The 24,022-nt window shown below is 41.0% G+C and overlaps 1 protein-coding gene across 10 annotated transcripts in view; it reads right to left on the reverse strand.

Annotated features, from left to right (window-relative positions):
- scrib (scribble planar cell polarity protein) overlaps positions 1 to 24,022 on the reverse strand; it is a 79,415-nt gene that overhangs the window by 40,612 nt on the left and 14,781 nt on the right. For all 10 annotated transcript variants that reach the window (XM_063483365.1, XM_063483364.1, XM_063483366.1 and 7 more), the window contains exon 2: positions 4,111 to 4,228. In XM_063483365.1, the coding sequence (XP_063339435.1) occupies positions 4,111 to 4,228 (118 nt within the window). The remainder of the gene's footprint in view (positions 1 to 4,110; positions 4,229 to 24,022) is intronic.

Here is a 24,022-nt window from a genome sequence, read left to right on the forward strand (position 1 = left end):
CTAATTCACGTGATTTTTGTTCTTATTAATGACCATTTAGAGTCAGAGAACCAAATAATTATTCATTATGAAATAATATCTATCCTTTTTCAAAGTCTTTCAGCTCTTCATCGCATGAGCTTTAAAAATTGAGTGCAAAATTAATTTAACCTAACAGCTCATTCAACAGGGCTGATATCAGTGCCAGTTCTAATAGTGTGGTATAATTTTAATTTTTATATTTGCCATTATCATTTTGTTTTCACTTTCCTTTTTCAATTAATTTTAGTTTCATTAGGTTTCAAAACTAGATTTGCTTGTTTCAGTTTCAGTTTTCAGTCATGTTTTATTGCTTAATATTTAGCCTTTATTCTTTTATTAAACTTTTTATGATTTTGATATAATAAGCACTTGTCAAAGGAAACACCTTTTCAAAGCAAGTGACTTATGTTTACACAGAGATCTCAGTCTCAAGATAATCAAAAACACTTCTTTTGGTGGCAAAAATAACCAAATGAATATAAATTAAAACTAAGGTGAGCACACAAAACCATATCAGTTATGGCTCAGTCACACTAAAAGACCTCTGTGTGGCTAGGGTAAAAATCTGTGGTTGTCCAAAGACTGCATTTAATGTTTGAGATTGTGTATAAGTAGTTGCGGTGACCAACTTGTTGCCCACAGGCTGAGTGTGCAACACCCACGAGCAGAATCTGGACGAACACTTTTGATACACAGGTGTTTGCGATCCTATTCAGACTAACTGCAATCACTCATAGATTCTTAAGGGTTTGCAAATTATTTTTGTCTAATTCCTAAACGCAGACAGGTCAGCAGCATGGTGTAATCAATCCGAGCCAGCCTCCGCCAATCAGTGCAACTTGTCTGGGACGTCTCTGTGTGATGGAGACTTTAGCCAGCTGATTGAAACTGGTTTATTTTTTATTATATTCCTATATAAAAACAAGACTGCCGAGTGCCTTTTTTGAATTAGTTTCAAACCTATGAGATTCTGGCAAGACTTTAAATGCAAGACGTAACTATGAGTTTTTGTGTGTGCAGAGAGCAACAGATTTGCAATTTTCACCAGTTTATTACACTTACTCGCCGTATTTAACAATTTACATGTAACTGCCAAAGACTGACTCTTTCTTATTGTCATTTTATCTGTCTAAACACACCAGCTCTGAAGAAGGCAACTGACTGTGCATGGCCACAAACCTGTTCCCCATCTTCAGAGCAACATTTAAAGTCCATCACACACAGCTGCAAAAAATTTAGTTCAATAATTTGAGTTACATCAGTTACATTTGATACATACATCTGAATCTAACTGCATTATATTTTCTGAGTATAAAGACAGAGAGCATTGTGTAATACTATGAAAACCACACCCCCAACAAGGGAAAACAATCAACATGCAACTATGGGCTGAAACACTAACAAAACGCCTTAAGCTGACTAAAAACATTAAGTCAGAGGATTATTTTAGTAGCCTATGTTTAGTACAATACAGTCAGTGGAAAGCCACAAACGTTTTCCCCTGGGGTGTGGGTGGGTGGGACTTGATTGCAGCCCATCTCTCTAGTAAAATGCATGACCAAAGATAAAGAAGGAATTAAAGACAGACAAAATTATATAAAATAAAGTTGCAGCCAGATGGTGTGCACGCTTCTATTGCCGTATATAGACTGGACTTAGTATCTAAGGTATCACGCAAAGTAAAAAAATAAATAAATAAATAATAGTATTTTATGATTAAAACAATGGTTCTTCGTGTAAATACTATGTTCAACGGATGCCAAAAAGCATGTCATGTTTCGTACCAACACAGAGCATGTCCACCATTGGAGTCAGCGTGTGTAGTAAACTGGCTGAAATAAATGCTCAGGTGTGAGTCATCAAACCGACTGTTCACAGTTTAAACGTGAATGAAAGAGAGCCGTTCACCTGCTCCCATCCACCCGAGGTCTTACACAGCTAACCACCTCTCTCGATACCAACAGCAAGACTGCAACAACAGTTATTTTAAGGTTTCAGTTACTAAACCTTTTGCAGATTTGTAGTAGTAAGCTAAAATAGAAGTCTACTAATAATTATGCTGTAATATGATGAACTAAGTTAGAAGTATATAATCATATTAATTTTGGGGCAAATGATTAAAACTTTACATGGGACCAGCAGAAAGTCTCATCTCCTGGACACTGTAGTTGCCTGGCACCCTGAGAGTATGTCACAGCCCTGCTGAAATTAGTGCCTTCCAGAAGGCAGGTAAACGACGCCACCTTACCTTGATATTAAGAGGTAGCAAAATAGTTTGTACAGTGCCAAACAGCTTAAATGTTTACTTTACTCTTGGTTGCTTAGTCTAGTGCACATATAAAAAGGCAGGGAAGGAAATATGACCTAGTGGCATCATTGCAAAGTGTATTTTCACTACTGGATGCTGCAGGTGCACACTCAGAAATCCCTACAGAGCCAAGCAGCCAATCACATTTATCTGGCTCAGCACTGTCCTGCAGCAGTAGTGGGGAAGCAGACAGGCAGACAGATGGGAAAGGCCCTCACAGGCCACTGCACACTGCCTCCCCCCAGCACTTGATGCAGTGTGTAGCAGGGCAGATGTCTCCTATCTAACACAGAGACCTTTCTGCCACTACCACGGTGTTTGTGTATGTGAAGTATTCAAGGACGTGGAAAGGGCAAGGTATTTGTGCGCATTACAGCAGAAAATAATATCGCTGGGCAAACTCAGATGTGGGTTTCACCTTACCTTTTTGACCGAGGGCAAAATCAGCCGTTTGATTTGGATGGTTTAGTGAGAAATTTTGTTGTTTCCTCGTCATTTAGGCGTACATTTATAGATGGCTATCTGAATCTGGCACAGAGGGCTAGCTAATATTTAACTGATTTGGCCATGCTCTCCTTACACTGGGGTGCAAAAATGTGTTTCCACTGCATGCTGCAGGTATTGCAGTGACAACGAAAGACTGCTGTCAAACTTAAAAATGTAAAATGCAAATATAAAGATCATGGGAAACTACTCCAGCAATTAATCTGCATACAGGCAGGTTTTATTTCTAAAATCTTCGTCATCGTGTTAAATAAAGTGGTAGTTTATGGGAGAAGCTGAAGAGACACTTTTCTTCATGTCTAACCTTGTGGAACAGGTGATTTGATAAAGTGCTACTACTGGCTTTTTACCCTCACTGGTTTTATTATGATTATTATGATTAGAGTAACAAGGGCTGCTGTTGTGAAGTCTAGAAAAGTGTTTTCTTTGACTTTACCTGGGTTCGCCGTCTCAGGCACAGAGGCGCCTCTTCACAACAGTGTGTCAGAGAAAAGAGGCTTCGGCACGAGGCTGGACCGCTGATATGAAAAATAGATGCTTCTGGGCTTTAACCCTGTATTCTTTTTATTTCTACACATACTTGTGGTATGTTTTACCGTCGTCATGCATCGATTTTTAGTCACCGATGCGAATGAAGCGCTTGTGCTGTCTGGCCATGTACAGCATTGGCTTCATGTTGTCTTTGCAACCCCAATAAGACTAACCGCTTTATTTCACTAACCTCACACACCCTGACCCCAATTTTATACCATAAAGCTTAACTTAACTAAAGCCAATGTGACCCCTGCATCAGTACTTTCTGCATGTATAAAGAGCACACATCGTGTCATACTCTGGAAGCTACATTCAGTGACGGGTAAAAACTGTCAGTCCCATTGATATGAAGATGAGTTTAGTTTTTTAAAACCATCAGATTTGGACCTTTTAAGTCAAAGTCGCTTCATTTAATGTGAAAATAAGTGGGTGGCAGCATAAAAAGATAAATGTTTGTTAGCGAGGGGTTTCACGGGTGAACACAACTGTCACTGGTGGAAACCTCATTACACAGTTGGCCAATGAACTTGCCCAATATGCAGTTCTTATTGGTCCTGGGCGATCAAGACACTGGTTATGTCCTTATACTTCATAATGTGTTCTATACTTTGCTAAACAGTGGTGACTTTATTGTTTTATGCTGTAAACTAAAGCCACTATCCCCATATGAGGACATACTTTTAAAAAAAATGTGTCAAAGGGTGGTTTTGAGTTATGACAGATGGTTCACAGTGAGTTTGTACCGTTCCTGGAGATGTCCAGTTCCACCAGTTGCATGAAGTTAGCCACCTCAGGCGGGAGTCTCTGGATCTCATTGTCGCTCAGGCCGAGTTTCCGGAGGTTCAGTAGTCTGAAGAAAGGCTGTAAACACACATTAAACAACATTAGTCAGAATAACTCTTTCAATCAGGCTCGGCTTAATGCACAAGCAGCAGGATGATAGCATTTGAGAATTAATGATCAAAAAAATCTCCTCACGATTTCAGTCCCTGGATTAACTGATGTACAAGTTGTTTCAGCTTTATTAATGTTCCTTTTTAGACCAGGAGAAGTAAGAGCAATGCGATCTCACATAAAATTAAGAGCTGACAATGGTCCACATGCAGCCTCAGGCATATCCACAATTTAGTTATGATTACAGGGCGCAATTAAGGATTCCTTTGCTTATTGATTAATTCTACCGATTATATCAACAAGGTCAAAGGTCTGGAAGCAATCCCAAAAATAATACTGCCTCTCTTCAAGGAAGTGTTAACCTTCCCTGAAGGATGGTAATAAAAATATTTTCCAACCAGTTTTTGTTTTTAAAATGGAGTTGCGTTTTTGATTATCAAATTACAGGAAAATGCAGAAACTTCTGTTAAATAAGGTAACACAGACTCTTTAATTTAACTATACCCCCACAAAGGTACATTATGAGAAAGGAAAACCCTGTGTGGTGATACAAAACAAAAGATAAGCAGATTAGTGTTTTTCTGGCACAAAAATTGACACACAAGATAAGTAAATGACTCCAACAAACCCCTAATAGATAAATCAGTTCATTGTTTTGGTCAAAAGTCCTACAAATGATTTCAGTTGTGTTTCTCAAGTGTTGTTGACATTCCTCAACCATAAATTCAACATGAAACATCCTTTATGTGCAAAAGAGGGCAGCATCTAAACAACTGGTTTAAAAAAAAGGGGGGGGGGATTAAAATCCATCCTTATATTCTCGAAAAAAAAAAAAATTTCCTCCACACCATGGCAACGGCAGCCAAACAAAGTGGCTTTCGTTCGCAGAGCTGGGAAGAGTGCTGCGGCTGTGGCCGTGCCAAGTGCTTTCACAAGAGCCCGGTTGTTGGAGAGGCGAGCGTTCAGAAACATTCCTCCGCCAGCCGCACTATGTGCGTGTCATCTGCTGCTCAGATGGACAGACAAGACAAGCTGGCGAGGAGCAGCAAGAGTAACAGGACAGAACTATGCAGTTATTAACCCCTCAATAAGACCCGGATTGTGCGGCCCACAGAGGATCCACTGTCCACCCTGTCAACAGTCCCATCAACTGCTCGGACACTTTAAGGGAGGAACAGTCTTCAGGAACTTGCCGACTAAAGCATTCTGGAGAAGGAATTTGTATAAAGTTATTCTTCGGGGATGTTTTTCTGAACATAGAGTGCACTCACGTCCGCAAAATTGGAGCCTCGACCTTAATTCAAATTAAACCTCAAGCCATCAGCAGCATCTTTTGCTGAAAACAACTTTTGTGTTTCAATCACCAATGATTCATTTACTAAACTGAAAAATCCAAACAATTTCTAAGCTCTTCCTTCTCCACTGTGGATTAAAGATTTTTAAAAACCTGCTTACGCTACAGCTTCCAAACCGTTGCATAAACATGAAATAAAACAGATAGCGCCAAATCTTCTTTTATGTGTATTATGAGGATTTTGTCTGACATAAGTGTAAAAACAAACATCCCGAGAGAAAGCTCTGTGTTTAAGCTTGTGTTCAGCTCCACTGATTTCCTCAATGACAGACATTTCCTGATAACTAGCGATGCGTTTTGTTTGGCAGGGGTTAAAAGGCATTTATACCCCAAAAATTTGGCTCGTCTTTTGCTGGCAGCGCAACGACGGGCTCGTCGGTACTTTCCAAAATTCTGATTGGAAGTTCCCCACCTGATGGCAAGTGAAATGGGAGGAGAATATAAACAGAGAAAATAAACAGAGAGTGGGCGTTGGCTCATTGAGGAGCAGGTGAGAGGGATCAAATGGCAGAAACAAGGAACAGGAGCTGAGAGGTGATCATGTGAACAGGTAACCATGTGCAGGAGCCAGGTGGGAACCAGCCTCTGGGAAGGGAGGAGGAAACCTTACTGGGCAGAACAGGTGAAACTTAAAGATGAAAAACCCCTCAGGGTGGTGTTAGAACCCCCACACTTGAACCGGAGTTTTTAAGCTCCTGGAGGGAGACGACACTACGACTACTGGTTTGGAGCTTTTTTCTCCACACTTGTTACCCAGAATTTGATCAATAAGGAGAGCGTAAGTGCCAACACTCCAACGCCCTTCTGTTTTGCCATTACTCCCAGGAAACTCCTGGGATTTGCATTGGTCTCAGTGTTTATTTTGAATAATTGGAACACACGCATCAACAGGTCTCGTGCATTTACCTCACATTACCTAAGTCACCAGAGTTCCCAATGAATCCAGTCTACATACACAGTCCATACCCTCTGTGCAATATTACCCCATCTCTCACTGCAACCACATCAGGATGAATAACTAAATAAAATGTTGTAAACAAAAACAATAACAAGAACAACAATAAAATCTGCTCTTGAATGCATCCAATTTCAGAACAGCTAATAAATGTCAGCTCCTTCAATGAGACCCGGGTCTGATGTCTCTGACGCTTCCACCATGACTGATCTATTTTCAAATCAAACACTGGAAAACAAGCTGTGTCATACGGGTCAATGGGTCATCAGGAATTACATGTTGTGTACCCACGCTGTTGTGTATCCACGCCGTCTCTTCAGCGCAGCGTGGCAGTCTGTTCAGTCACTTCAGTGGGATTCGCAGGACTGCAAATATGTACGTGACGGTAACTATTTCTAGAGCGAGATGACACACTGGTGACAACGAGACCAGTGTGATGCTTTTCTTTTACGACTTTGCAACCAGAGTGTTTTAATGAGGAACTGACAAGAGCTGTTTGTGCAAGGAAGAGAGTGAAGCTGTGAACAGGAGGATGTTTTACTGCATTGCAGCAGGCAGTGAAGGGGGGCAGACCACAGGCGTCAGCAGAGGGCAGTGTGGCAGTGTGGGGTGTCAGAACACTTATAGTAATATGCAGCATATCAGTCAATACAGCCCACTTTCAAGTTTCACTTGTGCCTACAGAAAAACATTAAAACTAGAAACAGTAGCCAAGCCTAACAAACGCAGAAGGTTAAATATTTGTTTGATCAGGACGTCTCGTTCAGCAGACAGGGTGTTTTTATTGGAGGCATAAAGTCACAAACACAAAATAGAAGGTAAATGAAACAGGAACAGAAGGTAAACTACACATGCTGGACTTCATCAGTTATGAAACAAACACATGCATGCATTTAGGTTTAATTGACTTTTGATCAGCCTTAAAAAAAAACCTCTTGCCTCCCCTTTCACCTAAAACCTGAAGGCGAGGTTCCTCTCTGTCATGGTTTGTTTTGTTTTTTCCCTTTTGTGGGTTTTATGCTTTGCATTTATATTTTTGCACCCACTTGTCTCGACAGGAAAGCACGTTTGGTCAGCCCCTGTTTTTAAATATGCTATATAGATAAAAAGTGACCCGACTGCATGCAAGTCAGTTATGAGAACTGACACAGCTGCACAGATGCAGTTGGATTCTGGTAAGATTTCACTAGTGGGAGGACTGGGTCTGTTTAACTTGGGTAAAATGTTTTGTGTGCAGTGTGTACTTATTCAGGAAATTCCTCATTCGTATAGAGTAAAATCAAGCCTGATCACCCTGCCTGCTATAGAGAGCAATGTATCTAACAAAAACAAACACTAAGCTAAAGGCATGCTGCCCTTCAGTGCATGGAAACTCCCAAGATGCTTCGTCCTGTTTAGGTTGGATTGCACTCAGATGAGGGCTATGTGCCTCAGGATGTGTTTGCACACATGCTTGTTCATCACAGTCATCCTTTAGGCATACCAAAGGAGATCCTGCTTTGTAGGTCTTTAACTCAGAGCACATGAATGTTTGCAGAGTATTATAGTCTTCAACACCGGTGTTGTTCACACGGACTCTACATGGGCGAGTCACCCAGGATTATTTGGCAACTAATTTTAGCATTTTTACATTTTTCAGAACAATTTCACTTCTTTTTAAAGTTTTTAAAAGTTCAGTCCCAGCAAGTCAGTGCCCTGGTGGTCTTCTCTATCATTCAGCTGCTTCGGTGTCTTGTCCCAAACTGCACTCCACCATATTGCACTGCAAATGGCAATGATAGTCATTGTCCTCATCTGGAGAGCCACTCCAGCTACTGTCTAGGATGGTGGAGCTAATTAGTTTGATCCTTTATTTTTTGGGTCACAAAGTACTTGGCAAATAACTTATTTGCAGGGGAAAAATAATTACATAATTTATTTAAGAAGGAATAGCCCCATTGCCACAGTGCCCAAATCTGTGGAAACACCTCACACTCCCAAGTTAAAGTCCTCTGCTTAACCCATGCACCACTGCACAGACTCTGTCTACACAGCTATGATGTGATCTGAGGAAACACCTGCAATTGGTGAAGTCTCCCATTCCAAGCTATATTTTCTAAATCCTGAGAGTCCAGGAGTCCACTTCACTCTCAGACCACTCCAATTACAACATGCTTAGAGGTTATTATGAATTTCTTTTGTCTAATACTGTCAAAAATGTGTTGCATATTCCAGCTTCAGAACTCCGGCTACAGTAGTAAGACTATCTGGGCATTAAGGCAGCAGCCATGTGCACTGAAGACGTCTTAAATCTACATGTAGAAATGTTTGTCAACCTCACTTAACTCCAAAGTAACCAATTAAAATGTGGCTACTTATACCATGAGGAAATCTGGGTGGACTGTATGTGCTTTGTATTAGTGTCGTTCCACCGTTAGACCAGGCCTGATGTTTACAGAGGCTGCAGTGTTCCAATCAAGTGATTCCAGTTAGCTTTTAGTTTCCCTCCAATCCTGCCATCTGACTAGAGACGGAGCAAGCCGATCTACAAGCACGCACGCAAAAACTTAATTCAACATTCCTCTTTTCTTTTCTTTTTTTCCCCTTTCTTTTTTTTAAACAAAGGGTATTTGCACCGGATCAGGGAGAAACTTCAATCTAAAAAAAAAAAAATCGGTTTATCGACTAAAAGCTACTTTTTAAAAACATATTTCAAGAAATTTATTGTATTTCAGACTGAAGAAAAGTTAAGTAACAATCCAAGTCTTCAAAGCTGTGCTGAGGTCATTAAATTGGCTTCCAATTAGTTTTTGACTTAGTTTAAAACTTTAATATCAGTTTTTTATGCTTTGCGTGGTTGGGGACGTCAATATGTTCTTAAGCTATGAAGCAACTCGACCCATCAGATTATCTGGACCCGGCCGCCTGGTTTTAAGCCCCTTTAACTTTTATGCTCCAAGTTGGTGGAATGATCTTCTGAATCCTGTTAAACCTATAACATTATGACTATTTAATTCAAAAATAAAAGCATACTTCTTTAGTCTTTCTGTAGCCAAGTTGCTGGTCTTAAGTAATCATTTTAATGTTTGCTTTTAATAACTCTCTTACTGAGTCTCTGTTTCTTTAATGGATTTAACTTTTACTTTCATTATTTTTACTACACTATTGTTCCTTTTGTGTTGTTTTTTTCCATCAGTATGAAGCATTTATAAAAAGTGCTATACAGTGTAATGCTAAAGCTTTGTGGCAGCTCATTGTGCTTAAACTTTTTCTGACTTAGTGCTAACTGAAACAAAAACTATGCAACTGAACCCACTGGATCAGGTCTTAACTTGCTTTAAAAAGGCACTTAATCAATGGATGCACATACGAAATCAACCCAAGTGTGCCAGAAAGAGGGAAATTACATACGGTCATTAAAATTCTCTTTAATGCACAACTGAAATTCCTATCCAAACATTCCTGAGCCCCCTAATCTCATGCCAAATCTGCCCTGTCAGCCTAGTCCTTATGTCCCCACTCTTCCAAACAGCCATTCCCTCTCAGCACACAAACATACACACAAAATCGGGTGAGGGGCTCAAAGAGAAGGGAGGGAAAAGCCCATGCTTTTGTGCTTTCCTGAACTCTTTCAGTGTCCGGGGAAATAAAAAGCTGAGAGGATCTGGTTGACTGAGTAACTTGGTCGGTCACCCGAGAGAGGCTCATTACTGGACGCTTGTCTCTACAGACAGCGGTGGCCATTGTTGTGGTATAAACTCAGTCAGTACATGAGTGGCTACAGACAGAAGGCCGCTCTCTAGCTCTCGTCCTCCTCATATGTTTAGAGCTATATGAAGCTAAAAGCACCAACACCAGCAGGATTTCAATCTCGGTCATTTCAAGGCCAGTGCTAATGGAGCACATGGAGCAACGTTTGGGCTGCTCTGCAGGAAAAGGGGGAGGCAAGGCTTTGGCCAAAACTTCTGCACATGAATGACGCCCTAACTGGTCTTTCTTCCCTCCGCCTTCCCACTGTTCCACCTCTCTGGGTTCCCTCCATTTTCCTTGGCAGAGGGACAAAGGCCAAACAGCCAGTCCCACACAGGGCTGTCAGTCACAGTCCAGCTCTAGCTGCTCCCCCCCTCTTCCTCCAGCCCAGCCTGGGGATTCCTTCATTGTCCGAGAGGGCACCACAGAGAAGAAGAGGAGGGGGTGAAGACTTTAAAGAAGAAAGTGCTGAAAGATAACAAAAGAAAGGAATGACTAAGAAGGATAGAGAAGGCGTGTGGGGAGAACAGCACAAGGAGAAAAGGAAGATTGTGTGCAAAGTGGAGAGGAGAGAGCCGAGAGAAAGGGAGTGACGGTGGATTATTAATGAAGAATGGAGGGTAAACAATAGAGCCCCACAGTGCTCCGGACAGCCTGCACAACTAAGTGGGACAAAGACTTCAGCTACTGACCAAAAACATAATTCCAACGGACTACAGACATGCATCCTTTATCTCACAAATGAGTAATGGCATTTATTATGCAGTTTAGACTAGTCCACTCCGGTCTAAACACAGTGTGGAGTTTAATGCTCCCAGTGGCCTCGCCAGAAAACCCACACACGCATCAGCCAACAATACAACCATCCACCTACTCACAACTATAAACTATCATTCCACTTCCTCTGCTCTCACCCGCCATCTCCCACTCTGCGTGTGTCTGCGTGTGTCCCTCTGCATGTGTGAGAGACTGAAGCAAAATACACAAACACACCAGCACTACGCTGCAAATTTCATCTATGAGTGGTCATGTGCATTTCATTTAAGACGGTACATCTAATTCTATTAACTCTCACAGAATCTGCAGGGAGCACAGAGAAAAGCAGGCGCATGTATACATACGCCTTTGTTTGGCGTCATTTTAAAAACGGTCTGCATATGCGCTTGAGTGTTTGTGCTCCACTTAAGTGGTACTTTGAGCCATGACTACCCTTATCCGGTTCCAGCAGCTCCCCCGGGAGGGCTGAAAAGGCCACACAGAGAGAAGGGCGTGGTGACGGTGGTGTGGCTGACAGCATGACTGCCATCTACAGCTCTTACACCTGTCTAAGTGACTTTGATCAGTGTGGAGCGCAAACGCAACTGAAAGCCAGGGCAAGACATACCTGAGCCTGTCACCACTTACCAGCAGCTCTGAGTTAGTCATAAATAAACAGGTAAAAATTCCTCTCAATAAAAACTGCTTGGTCATAGAGCAAATAATATAGTGACGGTATCTGGGATGTCCTGGATCAAATATACAAATAAGGCCAATAAATATTTTCTTATTCATATCAATGTTCATTCTTTTTTGTGTGCTGGGCCCATTAAAGCTGTTTAAACATTGCTGTAATCTGTATTTCATAATCTCTTATTTGTCTTGCATCTTATTTATGTACTGTTGATTACTAACATGGAACAAACCTATATTAACCTCCCGCCCCCGTTTAATACAAAGGCCTGTGAAGCTGTGTAAAGGTCTCCATAGTGACTGTGGACTACCAACCATGCTGGGCGCTTAAGCCGTTTTCACACATCAACCCCAGATAATGCCATAATAATGAGATTGGGACATGGTTGCTCTTTCAGCAGAAGAAAGTTTGCCTCAGATGTGTTCTCCTTAGTGGAAACGCTCCTTTTGATTTAGAGGAGGGAGCTGCCTGGACAGAACAAGAAATGGCACCCACGCCCTCACCGTGAGTTCACATGACAATCACCTGTGTTATTATCACATGGGAGCAACTGGACTCTGAACTAACATCAGGCAGGTTAAAGACGTCTGAATTGAGGACGTTTGCTCTTGCATGTGAAGTATTCAAAAGAAAACGATGATTCACAAATGCCAAATATTTATTATGTAATAAGAGCGTGATATGCTTCCAAGTAAAAGCAAGAAATTTAAAATCAAACTTTAAAATTATTTAAAATGTCTTTTTAAAAAGCTGCTCCTAGGCGTATTCTGTTCCACTTTATTTAAAGCTCAGCGGACACCAGGGAAGGTTTTGGTGATCAATTTTCTAGGCATTTAATAAGAGAGAAAACAAAAATGGAGTTGCCTAGCCTTAAGATAAAAAATACAAGAGAAAAAAAAGAGTCAAAACTGAGCACAATTTAATGGTCAATGTTAAATACTGGCCGTAGAAAAAGGAGTATGTATTTCTATTTGAATCCGTTTCCAATTTTGACATGTGCAGCCGTCTTTCCTGGTGTCACACATCACTACAGTCAAGCGGCTGTATGTCACAGTTCCCCATTAGAAGTACAAATTTCAACTGCCCTGATTTTGACCTGGTTTGTTTACTTCTCATAGCAGAGAGAGTGACACAGCGGCCCCACATGACATTTTAACAGATTATCCTGTTTATTAATCCTTTAACAGGTTAAAAGGATGTTAAAAGATTCATTAATTTAAACTAACTACTATTTCTGGTGCCTGCCAACAAGGTCAGGAATATTTACTTGTCGCCTTTACTTTCTGAATCCTTAAGCTTTCTTTATAAATTCTGCAAGACTACCAAACTACTAACTCTATGTCCCAAACTAATATCTTGGCATTGATCGTAATTTCTCTCTTCTTCCATCTGTCCTGTAGACAAAAAGTTCTGCTCCTTTTGCTGCCATGTTTTCTTCAGTGAGGACGAGTCAGTACAGACTCAGTGAGAGATGGACGGATGGGCGCAGCTGCCGGGGTTAGGGCTCGGAGGTAGTGCATGTACACAGTTTATGCAAGTGCGTTTCGTTGCGTGTATACAAGTAAAGTTGTGTATTAATGCTTTCTGCGTCACTGCTTCCTTTGCCTGTACAAACAGGAGGGAACAGCGCAGGAGGAAAGAGGAACCCTCAACTGAAACAATGATCATGTGGCCCAACGTAAGCGCTCAACCCCTCTGCGTAGTAACAGCGCAGCCTGATGAGGTTTCTGCAAAGCTACTGTGAGTGCAAAGGATTCTCCACAGTTTACATGGTAATAAATAACAGTGACGACAGGAGCTTTCCCCCCTTTGCCTCTGGGGAGAGCGGTTTAGTTTTGCCGAGTTTACACAGGACTTACGTCTGTGAGGATTGGCCTGGAGAGGACCAAATGTTCAGCACTTAGTTTCCTATTAGCCAGCTGTTTCTGCCATCTCATAGCATCAACTGGTAATCTGAGAAATCTCTGTCCGTATGTGTATCTCAACAGCACTCAAACTTGACATTTGTATTGCTGGGGACATGCACAAGTACAGTGTAGTTTGACGTCGCAGGGATAAACTCTTCTCATACTTTAGCTAAAAGTCATTCTCTGTTATCAGACCTCTGCGTGTATGAAACAGACACACGCACTCAGAGTTTGTTTGTCTATCTTTGTGAGCATATTCAATTGCAATAATGCATTCCTAAGCCTCTTACGCCCAAATTTAACCATTTCAACTAAGTCACAAAGCATATCCTAAACCTTATTCTAACTATAAGCTAAACTATAAAGCAAGGTCTTAAACTTAAATATTAACAATATCGTTATTCTTTGCAAGACAGCATATGGCTCGACTTAAACACTGCTTTGTAGCTATGTAAAAATACACTGTTGTTTAGCTTCGCCTGAGAAACTCAAGTGTAGGGAAATAATAAATAAAACAGCATGACACCACATTATGTTACTGTAGCTTACAGATAAGTGTTACACCAACAATGAGAGTCAGTGTGTGAGAGAGAGGGGGGGTGGGGGGGGGGGGGTCACTACCAACTCACTTGCCCACAGTTTGAAGTCAAATCTTTTCTTTTGCAAACCTACAAAGAAAAGATGTTCTTGTAGCTCATGTGAAATACTTCCAAGCGGTGACCACTTTGCTATTTTCTGGATCCGTGCTACATAAGCATGGCCTTGAATTGAACATACCAACCAACAGATCAGCAGATTTTTATTTAATCTCTTATATTTTGTTGTTTCCTGTGACTAGTGGCTTAAAGTCATATTTGTACAGACGAGCATTTCTCAAGGAAGTTGCAACCCACAATGTGCCCATTCTACACAGCATTCACAATCATGCAAACACAGACGTTTTATTCAGTGCATCCTCATAGCCTTTTATAGCAACTGTATGACTGCCTGCATGTGATGCAATTTACAGATTAAGAGTCATCTGTAAATTGCAGCTATAAAAAAAAACAAAAACAAAAACAAAAAACATGAAGGCAAAGACTCCAATCTGGTTCACGGGACAACTTTAGAAAATTAAAAAGAGTGCATAGATTTTGATGAGCCTTTTCTCATGTAAATTTTGATTTGTGATACTATATTCATTTTATTAAACTAGTTTGACTTTTCAAACTAGTAATTTCCTCAACTCCCAGGATAAATATAGCCTATATCTCATCTTTATCTTGTAACAGCTTCTGTCAACTGATGTAGACACAGAACTAAAGGAGGAACAGGTGGATGTGACATTGTGTGACTAAGAGGCTCCTCCACACGAATACACACAGATGCCTGCATTTCACTCGGACTATATTCTTGTTTTAACTGTAGAGAAAATCATTTAAAAGTAGTTTTATACCATGTATGTAAGGAATTACAAATAAAGTGAAGAGGTGGGGGGCACTCTAGTACCATTTCATCTTTTTTCCGAAGACACATGTATAATGATGGGAAACAATGTGGCATGTGGCTCTCTTGGTCATGATTGCTTGGTGCAGCAAAGCGATTTCCAGTCGGCAGTATTTTTAAAAATAGACAAGTAATCCCTCCAGTGTTGCTGTATTGGTGGGCTAATTACCGCTTTGGTTGCTAAAAGTGTCGCAGTGATAGAAAAGCTTCCACCAGCAGCTTTGGAACAACATGTGCACAACTTTATTAAAACAAACAGAAATAGAAGGAACAAGAGTCCCGGTGCAGATTTGCAACCCAAACTCAAATTCAAAGCAGCAGCCAGCGTGAAAGCTTCAAACTTGGTCAGAGTGCTACAGCTTGCTTTCATTAGAGGCTTCATACAGCTCCTCTTCTACCAGACTGAACCAATCAATCATCACACTAATGCAAAACAGTCAATAACCTTATCGACAACATCCCACTTCTACATTACAGAAAGCAGGAAGCAATACCACAACTTTAAAGTATAAAGTGCTATGTACCAGAGGGAATGAGGAAACAGCTCCTCTAATGATGAGCCAAAACTAAAGGGTGTGGCTCCGTCAGCACCACGACAGCCTAGAAATGTAAATGATGGCTGGTAGCGCCAGTTCCCGGGGAGGTCAGAGCAAATCACAACAACAGAGTCAAAGCAAAGCTAATAGGGTTGCTACCATTTTGTATTTTCCAATTTGTTTAGTTTAAATTCATGTAGTCATTGTCTTCCTAATTATTATAACATGTCAGGTACGAATTTGTGAAGTTTAGAGATATATTACAATCAAGACAACTTTTTCTGACATCCCTTCCTCTGTCTAGTCGCAGGCTGTTCTTCATGATGACTGATGAGAGAGGGCTGTCAGATGATGCAGTTCACACGAGCGTCCAAGCTATAAAAGCTGGCAAAGATGAAGCACTCGCACTCTCTGGCCCCCTCCACCTCGTCTTTAAATGAATTCTCTTTTGTTCAAGTAAACCTGTGTGGACTCCCTCTGATATTCTGAGCATTCTCAATCATCATCTCCAGTAACATCTCCATGTTAGATCCATCCAAGGTTTTGATCCTGGGATGGGCCTAACTGACCATCACTCAAAGACGCTGGATGATGATCATGCTCTCCCAATATCTTACAAAGACATTTGGGGAAAAACAAAACAAAACAAAAAAAACAACACCTTATTCATATGCTGCTTCTTCCTCGATTAATTTATAGTAGAGAATGAAAGTGTCAGATTTGGTCACATCTGAGAGAAAGTCATCTTAAATTTGCAATTAAACTCATCTGAATCTGTACTTTTATGTTCCCAATTTGCTATTGCACTCGTTTTAGATGCATTCACTCCCTTCATCACATTTTCAAATCACTCTTGAAAAGGTTCTTTTTTTTTTTTTTTTTAACCTCAACAAGACTTTTCTCCAGATAATAAAGAATATTTGGTGAATTATTGTCAGCATTTTGCTCCTCACTTGAAGTAATCGTCTGAGATCCTCCACTATGCTCTCACACTGTAGGAATGAATGAGCACACAAGCAGATCAGTAGAGCCACCACCTCCACTCCCCTTTCCCTGACTTCATCACATGCTCTCTCATTTTCTCTGTGTTCCCACAAACATGACACAAAAAAACCAGAAGCCCTATTGTTTATAGTCCACAGAGGACGTTTGGGTCTTTCCTGGATGGGCAGGATCCGGTATGCGCTGCCTGTCTGCGTGCCAGCTCTCAGCTTGTCCCACAGTGGAGCTGTGCTTCAGCGGGGAGCATCAAGACAGCCGGCATCTCCGGTCCTGCACGGTCGAGGTGTTGTGTATACAAGTAATGTTCTGGCTTGTTAGTATACTGTCAATACTTGCCACGAGCAAACCCTCATATCTTAAATGTATCTCAAAAGAAAAACTTCCTGTAGCTGATTGATTCACAGTGGAAGATATGTGGAAACAGTAAAAGAAACCTGTTCAGGAAGAAAATGCCTGACTTATGTAGTGTAACAAGTTACTGGAAAACAGGACAATGAAAAATACTTCCTCAACACTCAGTAACTACAAGCAGCTCCTTAAGATTACTGCGACTGGGATAACATAGAGTACTACTCCTTTAAAAACTTAGTGTCAGTGTGCAGGAACAGCTTCGGTACAATTGACTCATTGTGTGTGTCCAGGTTGTGGCCTCCCTGACAGTATCATGTGGCTCGGCGTCTATCGTTTTCCGGTAACAGTCTGGCTAGTCTCCCTCTCTCAACACATCTCTTTCAGGAATGTTCCCTGAGCATTTCAAACAGTGTTAATTTATTGTTCTGTATATCTAGTTGCCCGGCTTTACAAGTTGCTACTGCCGTTGCTAGTTGGCATGCAAAAAAATAAAAAAATAAAAAAATTAGACTATTCGGCTTTTACTAACATGCAACCCCAGTTAGCTGCTGTCTCTGATGCCTGCAACGTACTAGGGCTACAGCCCTGACAGACGGCAGCACCTCTCTCTTTGTGACAGAAAGTTGTGAACAAGTAATTTTGTAAATTGCTTGCAAGTTTCTCACACCAGAGCAGACAGACACATTAACCACTCGACCAGAGCAATGCATAACCACATTCTGCAGTGGCCTGCGGATGTTAACCTGATTCTACCACCACTGCTAATTTTAGCCACATATTGCATGCGATAATTACGTGTGCAGTGTTACACAGTGCAAAGTGCAAAGAGCCACACATTTCAGCTAGCTTTTAAATATACACACATGCAAACACACAGTACTTGTATTGACAATGTTTAAGTTCATCCATTAGATTGGGATCAATTCTGACCATTTTTGTTTTGGGCTAGTTAGCAATTCAGATTTTTAGCCCTTGTAAATGTTCTCTTTATTTTAATTTAGTTGACGAAACAAGAGTTTTCCATCAAAACAGCCACTACTAGCAAACGATGTGTAAATAAGGCACTAAAAATTATACGTAAACATCCATTTTCAACTGTTCGTCCAGTTAAGATGTTTGATCCTATTCCAGCTGTTTTGGTGCAAAAGGTGGGGTACAACCTAGTGAGGTCACCAGTGTATCACAGCACTAACACAGAAAGATGGACAATCCATCGTGCTCACATTCACACACATTTAAGTATAACCACTTAACCTAACGTGCATTTCTTTAGACTGTGGAAAGAAATTGGAGTACTCACACATGCACAGAGATGCCCTATATGTACACACTAAAAAGAGATCACCCTCATTTCACTTTCATATTTCATCTTTCGAAGAGACAAGCCCCATTTGCCATTAGTCTCCTCGTAGCCATTGCCTTGCCCTTATTTTGAAAGTGCAGTTGCTGCTAACCAGCTAGCCCGGTCCCCACTTGCTCACTTGCTTGGTTGATAAAGTTGCAGTTCTTGATGTCAGTTAGCCATTTCCACAGCGAGTTTCTCATCTATGGTGTCCAAGTGTCCTATTTTATGTGAGAGTTCACATTTATACCCTTTTTACTCTGTCCTACATATCAAGTCAATCTCCCATATTTTGATAGAGTTTAAAATGCAAAAGTTAACATAACTCTCACAACAACTGTGCCTCAAAAAGATGTGCTTATCTCTAGATTTCTTGCCTACTGAAAGTCAAAGATGATTAGCAGACAGCAAAGTGAAATAAAGTGTACACAGCTTACCTGGTAAGATCATTAAAAAAAAAGGTTTACTTTTAATTTATGTCAATTGTATTTACTTAGTGAGGGAGCCAGGGAAATTGGCTTCATATAAAACACAACAGCTTATATTTATCTTTTACACGATCATCCCTAACCCTCTAATATGAAACCTACATGCAAACCAGTTTTTCCTATCCATCCATCACCATTTTATTGTGCTTATTCAAGGCTGGGTCACGAGGGCAGCAGTTTTTTAAAGTACCAAAATTTCAGACAACCTCTAAGCATTAGACAAATGTCCCTCAAAGTCCCAAATTTAGTTAGTTAGGATCTAAGCAACCTGGATCTCATCTCATGGTTGTACACTCTCCACTTCTCTGTGCTCCACCTGTCCTGAAAATCAACTTTGAATCAGAACCTGCAGCACCTGGAGTACTAATCCATGTGCCACTGCACTGAGCTCACTGAGGCTGCAGCACAGAACAAGGACCTGCAGTCCATGACGGTGACCGAATGACCCAAACCACAGTTTTCCTCATGTACAGTCACTTTGCTCTTATTTTGAAAGTTCAGTCGCTACCAGCCAGTGAACTCCAGCCCAGCTTGCTGGCCAGGCATTTTTATCCCTTGTCCACCCATCCCACATCCTGAGACAATGTCACACATTGCGGTTCTGTCAGACAACCACAGGATTAGACTCTCACTGGAGAAGCAGCTGATTTATTGTACAGTTATTCACCGTCACAAAGTACTTGGCTTATAAAATATTTCCAGAGTAGAAACTTATGAAAGGAATTATTCTATAAATGAATATAACAAAACCTCAGCTGCACATGCATGCATGCACATGCCCCTCACTGGCAACAAATAGCATCTAAATCTGTGGGAAACATTGCAGTATCGCTCAGTTTCCTGGAATCAAGTGAAAGGACTTTGAAACCCAGCAGCCAAATTTAATCAGATATCTAAAAAGAAATCTAGATTGCACAACATCTCCCACCATTTTCTTACCTATTTACTAACAAACACGGCTTGGTCTGGCTCGAAATAGGTCTGTGCAGAGTGAGCATGCATGTAACCACAAATACAAAGAGCCTGTGTTCTCTCACTTAAAAGAAGTCTGTGCATTATTGAGTTATTTTTTCACCATTTGACAAACAAAAATGTGTTTTACACTTACGTAATTTAACCAAACTTAAAAACAACTGTTAAGAATATTTTTATCATCACTGCCCTAGCGATTTTCCTCTAGGGGACGGCAAAAAAAACAAAACAAAAAAAAAACGTACTAAGTGAAAAGGTCAAAATGACAAACATGAACTTCACCACACAGAATACACAGAGTTCTGTTCTTAATCTACTCTCCTTTAATGCCCCGTGTCATGTATTTAAATTATAGACGTATACAATGGCAACACTGATTGTGTAGATATTCAGAAAAGGTACAAAAGTTCAAAAAGTGGTTTACAAGAGCAGCACAAAGTCATCTCTATGTCGTTCGTCCATCTAGCCTTCCACCCCCAGTGGAAAAATAACTGCTCCACTTTAGGTGTTGCTGTAACGTGTCTCTGACTTGCTGCTGTAGCTTCTTCACAGACCCAAAGACCAAATGCGGCTCTGAAACAAGCCCATTTGTTTTCTCTTTCTCTTCTTCTGTTTGACAGTTTCAGCTCAGGCAAACAGAGGCCAAGGTTGCTCTGATAAAAGCAGTTTTGGACTAGAGACGGCCTCTGTGTGCACACGCAGCTAGAGCAGGTCTGCGTCTGGGACGCCCCAGCCAATCTGGTGGCTCTCCCTGACAACACAGGATAAATGTGCCCCCGCATCAGGCAAGCTGCTGGCCTGGGAGATCCATCACCTTGGAGACCAGCGTTTGTTCAGCGAAAAAGCCCGGGGGAATCGAGGAAGCAGAAACCTTCCTAGTGACGATAAAACGAAAACTGAGCACCGCTTCATTCAGACACATTATCGGCCCAAAGATGGCAGCATGTGAACCTCTGCACCACTTAAGCAGGACAAACATCACTGTGACGACTTCATACTAATTACAATTTTATTACTGATTTTTCTGCATATACATTAAGCCACAGCCACAGTTTACCACACATTGTTACCTTCCGTACAAGATGCAAGAAAAGGATGTTGTTACATAGGATTACAAGCCAAACCCTATTAGTATGTCATGTAGACAGTGTAATTACAGAGTTGTCTACAATCCACTCCCACATGACTCCAGAGAGGATCAACGTCAGGAGCGACCAAAACATGAGCTCTAAGCCCACAGGCACTCACACGCCGACTCCCATTGGCTGCCTGAAACACGCTCCTCTACACGTCCTGTGTTGTGAACTTTGATTATAATAACCGATCTAAAAATACAATACTGGCGGACCCGATGATGCACGTAAGAAAGATTAATAGAAAAAGAAGGGAAAAACAAAGAAAAAAGCAAGACACATCATTCTTTAGAGCACTGATTGCATTGTACCGTTGCCAATGAGCTGTGTCTTATGAAGTATGAGTTCAGCCAACAAGGGTACAAGTATCAGTATGTGCTTGATCTTATCTGACATGTTTTTGTGTCAAACCAGAGGCATCTAGTGGCGCGTGCGCACACACGCACACACACACTTTACAAACAAAAATGCTCCTGTGTCAACAGGGGAACTTGCTCTAGAGACTAAGAATTTTTAAAATCCAATGATATAAGGAGCAGCATCAAGGCTCAGAGCTTGTTAACCATCATCTTCCTTTCCACCAAAGGAACTTGGAGCAGGCACGAGGTTGCTAGAATGAACCACTTACTGTTGTGCTTTTTCTTACTTTTAAAACTGGTTTGTACCAAGCGGAGAGGCTGCAGATTAGATTGTGCGAGCAGGCGACTCACCGCAGGCATTCCTATGATACATCAATATAAATTCTTTGGTGGCACAGAGGTTAAGTATTGCAGCAATGTGTAAAGATGATTCGACAGAAATCCTTCCCACTTCTTCCATTCACCCATCCATCCATCCAATTAATTTATGTTTATCTGGGTAATGTGGGCAGCAGTTAAAGCCCAGAACTCATACTGCCAGGGCAACATCTCCGTCTCTTCTGTGAGAGCACCGGCATTCCCAAGCTGGCCAAGAAATGTAATCAGTATTAATTCACATTCCTGCGACGAGCACTATTTTTTCTTATTTGCAACACCTATCGTTTAGGAGAAAGCTGCAGCAAGGTACACGTAGCTGAAGGAAAAGTATATTTGGTTATACTTGTTGACCATAACCGTTGCATCATTAGCGGCAATGCAGGATCCAGGGGGTTTACTAACTTTAACCAAGATGTCAACTCCAAACATAGCAGAACAATGAAAGTTTTAATCGTTAATTTGAGATCGGGATAGCAAATTTTTAGCTGCTGATGGTGACTTTTGAGAGAGCAACAGTCCACTATTTTTTTTTGTTTGTTTGTTTGTTTTGCAACTTATAGATTGTTAATTTTTTTTAAATGGTCCTCATCAAATTGAACCAATCTGCATCAAACTTTGCGCTGTAGTTTTTCCAAGAGTCTCTCAGATTTACTGTCCCTGGAGTAGGTACAGAAAGATGCCAAATTCTGCTGTTAAAACACATCCACCCACTAACCCCCCCCCCCACACCACACACACACACACACACACACACACACACACACACACACACACACACACACACACACAAAACAAGGCTTTATAGGGGAAGACAGTTTTAAAAAAAAAACCACACATCTCAACAGAAGACAACCATATGGTTTGCCTTTTTTTTGTTAAGGTTATCATTCTATTTTAGTGCATGCAAAACTTGCATAGTAAAACAGCCATCACTTTTAAATATACAAATCATAAAATAACAACAAGAACAATGACAACATTTTCTTTAGAGCTTCTTTAGATTACAGCAAAAACAAATAAATTGCTGAGGGACCTTTTAGTTTCTCTGAAAGCTCCATGACTTCAATTCCTGGAACTAAACACTCCAGGGACTTTTAGCAGAAACTCGGCTAATTACACTCAGCACCATCCTTCCTTCTGCAGTTCTTAAGTCCTCGCTAGCAGTCAATGCTCAATGCGGCAGGTTATCACAGCACGTCCACCCTATGGGTTTATTTCCGATTTTCAGCCTGAAGAGAACGAGCATAGGCGATGGATGTTACCGTATACCGTAATTGCTGACCATAATCTAGACTACTAAAATGATATTAAATCATAACATTGGAATGGTTCTTTTTCTCCTCCTTGCACCTAGAAAACCATTAACTAGTTCAGTGTTTGCATGTAAAAAATGGCTCTCCACAAAGAGTCTTAACAACACACACATCCAGAAAGAGACGACTATGAATCAATGCAGCTATGGCCCACATGCATACTCATATCAAGAGGGAAGAGGTGCTAGCATTAAATGTTTTGTAAGACAAAACTATTAACCATTATGAATCTAAGAGTAAATTTAGACCTTGACTGGAATCTTATCGGCAATCACTCACAGATGATGATCCGTCAGATCACTCTACATTGGTGCAACCTTTTTATTTTAGCATTTCTTACACAACCTATAACTAAAAAACATATCTATCCATCTGCAGACATCACCGTCACTTGTTGGGCTTTAATCTGAAAAAAAATCTACATCTAAAGACCAGCTGAAACTGAATTTTCAGCTTATTCTTCAAGTTCAGCTTCTGCACAGTGCTCCCAGTTGTGTTTCAAGTCCCAGAAGAACATAGGCTAGGTTAATTAAAACTCTACTCGATTAAAGGAAGCTCACAGTTAACAAGGAGACTAAAATTAAGCTTGATTAGCTTGAGAATTGAACTGAAGCATGTTGTGCGTATCAGCCAAGCTGCAGCGCTGAGCGAAGTGTCTGTGTGTGGGCTTTTCCAGCAGGAATGTGAAATCAGTGCGTTCAAGTGTGTGTGAGGGTGAGGGGAGAGTCCGTTCAGCTTCCAGAGGGTAGGGCAAACTCCTGGAGATTCCAGACATGCCTGAATTTCCTAGGAAGTCACGTTCTGCAGTGCAAACACAGCTACGCTCAGTTAATTACACAGAACACACCGAGCTACTCACAACGTCTCAGCAAAACCATTATTATAGGAGAGCTGAGGCAAATCTGCTTAAAAATGACCCCTAATCATAAAACTGTATCAAAACAGGAGTAAATGGTCCAGCCTTTTATAAGAAAAGATGTAAAAGGGCACCCTGAGTTCAAAAGATT

Source organism: Pelmatolapia mariae, linkage group LG9 (genome assembly GCF_036321145.2).
Source record: "Pelmatolapia mariae isolate MD_Pm_ZW linkage group LG9, Pm_UMD_F_2, whole genome shotgun sequence".
NCBI lineage: Eukaryota > Metazoa > Chordata > Actinopteri > Cichliformes > Cichlidae > Pelmatolapia > Pelmatolapia mariae.